Source organism: Amblyraja radiata, chromosome 43 (assembly GCF_010909765.2).
Source record: "Amblyraja radiata isolate CabotCenter1 chromosome 43, sAmbRad1.1.pri, whole genome shotgun sequence".
NCBI lineage: Eukaryota > Metazoa > Chordata > Chondrichthyes > Rajiformes > Rajidae > Amblyraja > Amblyraja radiata.
In genome coordinates this window covers 7,081,694-7,085,436 of record NC_045998.1, presented here as the reverse complement: position 1 = coordinate 7,085,436, position 3,743 = coordinate 7,081,694, and the positions used below count along the sequence as shown (strand labels likewise).

General features: G+C 45.6%; 1 protein-coding gene across 1 annotated transcript; it reads left to right on the top strand.

Annotated features, from left to right (window-relative positions):
* Positions 1-690: 690 nt before the first annotated feature.
* LOC116968048 (late histone H2B.L4-like) lies at positions 691-1,146 on the top strand. The gene has a single exon (XM_033014670.1). The coding sequence runs from the start codon at positions 715-717 to the stop codon at positions 1,090-1,092; it is 378 nt and encodes a 125-aa protein (XP_032870561.1). The 5' UTR covers positions 691-714; the 3' UTR covers positions 1,093-1,146.
* The last annotated feature ends 2,597 nt before the right edge of the window (positions 1,147-3,743 follow it).

Sequence of the window (3,743 nt, the reverse complement as noted above, 5' to 3'; positions counted from 1 at the left end):
TCACTGCTTCAATAATTGCTGTAACTTCCTTTTCGACAGGTGGGTATTGCAATTCACTACCCTGGAGAGTACGAGACATGAAAGCCACTGGTCGTCCTCCTTGATTTAATGTTAGATTTTTAGAATGTACGACATCTAAAAACCGTTGTACATTTTCATCATGTTCAGCTTGGTCTTTTCCTGCAATAGTTATATTCTCAAGATAAGGGAAAGTATCTTTAAGGTTTTCCTGTTCAACAAGTTTGTCCATCTCTCTGAAAAACAGCCACGCCATTAGTTACACCAAAAGAAACTGCTGTAGTGATGTAATTTCCCATTTGCTTCAAACGCAGTGTATTTCTTCTCTGATTCCTTCAAAGGAATTTGGTAGTTAACACTTTATGTAAAAAGTAGAGAATATCTTATATATTTATTACCTGAATAAAGTCTATTTTGAAATTTAAAAAAAATGATTGACAGCAGCGGCTCCGCCGAACTCCGCCTCCCCGTCCTGTCACGTGTTACCGGACACGGGGCAGTGGGCGCGCTCTGTGATTGGTGGAAGCAAAGCACTGATTGGTCATTTCAAGGTCCAATCAAAGGAATGATTGACACCATCCAATGACAATGTTCGCTTTCCTCAATCCCTCATTAGCATAGGGCGGTGGGACAATTTATTTAATCCGCGCTCGGGTTGAGTTCCCTACATTTGTGTGTCCAAAGCCGACAGACGAAATGCCTGACGCACCGAAAGTGAAAGTGGCCAAGAAGGGCGCCAAGAAAGCCGTGTCCAAACCTGCAGGCAAGGCCGGTAAGAAGCGCAGGAGGTCGAGGAAGGAGAGTTACGGCATCTACATCTACAAAGTGATGAAGCAGGTTCACCCCGACACCGGCATCTCCTCCAAGGCCATGAGCATCATGAACTCGTTCGTCAACGATATTTTCGAGCGCATCGCGGGTGAGGCTTCCCGCTTGGCTCATTACAACAAGCGGTCGACCATCAGCTCCCGGGAGATCCAGACCGCCGTGCGCCTGCTGCTGCCCGGGGAGCTGGCCAAGCACGCCGTGTCGGAAGGGACAAAGGCGGTGACCAAGTATACCAGTTCGAAGTAAACATTCTCAATCCTGATAAACCGAAAACCCAAAGGCTCTTTTAAGAGCCACCCACAATCTCACTGAAAGAGTTGTAGCATTATTTCGACATCGAATTGCTGCAAAATTGTATGGGGACTTTGGCAAACACAGGTACAATATATTGAATTGTGTTTATGTTTATCAAACTGCGGCCGGGTTGTTCCCTGAATGCCGCTTTTACTGAAATCACAACCATAAGATCTTTGATCACAACAGGTTCAGTCACAGAACCACTTGACGCCGTAATCTCGCATCCGGCCGCACTTTATGAATTGACCCGACATAACAACGCTGTGTTATTTACACAGAAACCCACCCGCTGTTATAACCCGTGAGACACATTTGCTCCGTTCGATTACCAGTTAATGGAGATATAAGATTAAATTGACGGGCGAAATGAGGTACGCAAGATCTGAGTTTATAATGTATTTGTTTTTGGAGATTATTGGGAAAAACATTTTTGGCGGACTTTCTCAAACTCTTGGGGTCCGACGGTTGGTTTCCGCGCTTCTCTTGTTGCCGCCTGTTCACTGGTGTACGACTATACTCTGATTGGGCTGTTCCTCTCACCAGAGATTCATCCGGGAAGTACAAGGAGGAGGGGTGGTGATTTCTCTATTTCTGGTAAAATATCTGGTGAGAAAAGACAGAGGAAAATGGTAAGGGGTCCTGTTTAGACGGAGCTCTTCGTACGCAGATAAATAGTAGTTTTATCTGCGGGATTTAGACTAAAACGGACATACGGAGACTCGTCTGTGGTAGATACACAGAACGGTTGTAATTAGCGGAAATATCCCACACCCGCCGGTACTCAACTCTTCCGGTCACTGTAGGTGACTGAAAAGAGCCTTTGGGCCATTAAATTAATATTTCCCCAAGTTACTTGCTCTTACTGTTCGCGCTGATCCTCTTGAGCGGCAGCACCCCACACTGATCCATGGTCACTCTTCCCATCAGCCTGAATCTGTGGAATTCTCTCCAAAAGAGAGTTACATTTCGGTCTTAATGCTAAATAAAGCAAAGGATAAGGGGAAAAAGCAGGAATGGGGTACTGATTTTAGATGATCAGCCATACTCATATTGAATGGCGGTGCTGGGTTGAAGGGCCAAATGGCCTACTGCACCTATTTTTTATATTTTCTATGTCTTTCTAAGGAGGCTAAATCCCTGAGGCCTGACCAGGTGTATCCCAGGACATTGTGGGAAGCCAGGTTAAAATTGCAGTGGATCTGGGAGATATACTTGCATCATTGTTAGGCACAGGTCATGTATTGGGGAAGTTGCTGCGGGGGATTTTGAGAAACAGGGTCTACCTGCATTTGGACTGATTAGAGTGGGGAGGGGAGAAAACTGGAACAGTACAAGACCTGTAGAGTGATAGGTAGATACAGGTGGGGATGGTTAGTGGGCAGATGGATTCACTATTGAAATATTAAAAAAAGAAAAGGTGAATGTTAAGGACAGAGGATGTGCAGATTGTGATAGAGGTTGTGATGAAAGAAAAAGAAGGGGAGAGTTTGGGAATTGTTTGTAGATTAGTTACCTTAAACTGGTGAATTCAATGTTCATACCATCAGGTTGTAGGCTGCCCAAGCTGAATATAAAGTACTGTTCCTCCATTTTGTGTGTGGCCTCACTCTGGCAATAGAGGAGGCCCAGCACAGAAAGGTCAATATGAGAATTTGAGGGGGAGTTAAAATGGTTAGCCACTGGGAACTCCAGGCCTTGGTGGATTGAGTGCAAGTCTTCAGTGAAACGGTCACCGAGTCTACACCAGGTCTTGCCATACATGAAGCCACAGCAGGAACACCAAATACAACAGAGGTGGTTAAAGGAGGCGCACATGAATCTTTGTCTCATGTTAAGGACAGCTGAGATCCTTGGGTAAATGTGAGGGGAGAGGTCAAGGCACAGGTGTTACATCTCCTGCGGTTGCAGAGGAAAGTAGCTGGGGAAGGGGTGGTTTGGGTGGGAAGGGATGACTGAAACAAGAAGTTTCAGAGGGTGTGGGCTGTTGAAGGCAGAAAGGGATAGAAACATAGAAATTAGGTGCAGGAGTAGGCCATTCGGCCCTTCGAGCCTGCACCGCCATTCAATATGATCATGGCTGATCATCCAACTCAGTATCCTGTACCTGCCTTCTCTCCATACCCCCTGATCCCTTTAGCCACATCTAACTCCCTCTTAAATATAGCCAATTAACTGGCCTCAACTACCTTCTGTGGCAGATAATTCCAGAGATTCACCACTCTCTGTGTGAAAAATGTTTTTCTCATCTCGGTCCTAAAAGATTTCCCCCTTATCCTTAAACTGTGACCCCTTGTTCTGGACTTCCCCAACATCGGGAACAATCTTCCTGCATCTAGCCTGACCAACCCCATAAGAATGTTGTAAGTTTCTATAAGATCCCCCCTCAATCTTCTAAATTCTAGAGAGTACAAGCCGAGTCTATCCAGTCTTTCTTCATATGAAAGTCCTGACATCCCAGGAATCAGTCTGGTGAACCTTCTCTGCACTGCCTCTCTGGCAAGAATGTCTTTTCTCAGATTAGGAGACCAAAACTGTAGGCAATACTCCAGGTGTGGTCTCACAAAGACCCTGTACAACTGCAGTAGAACCTTCCTGCTCCT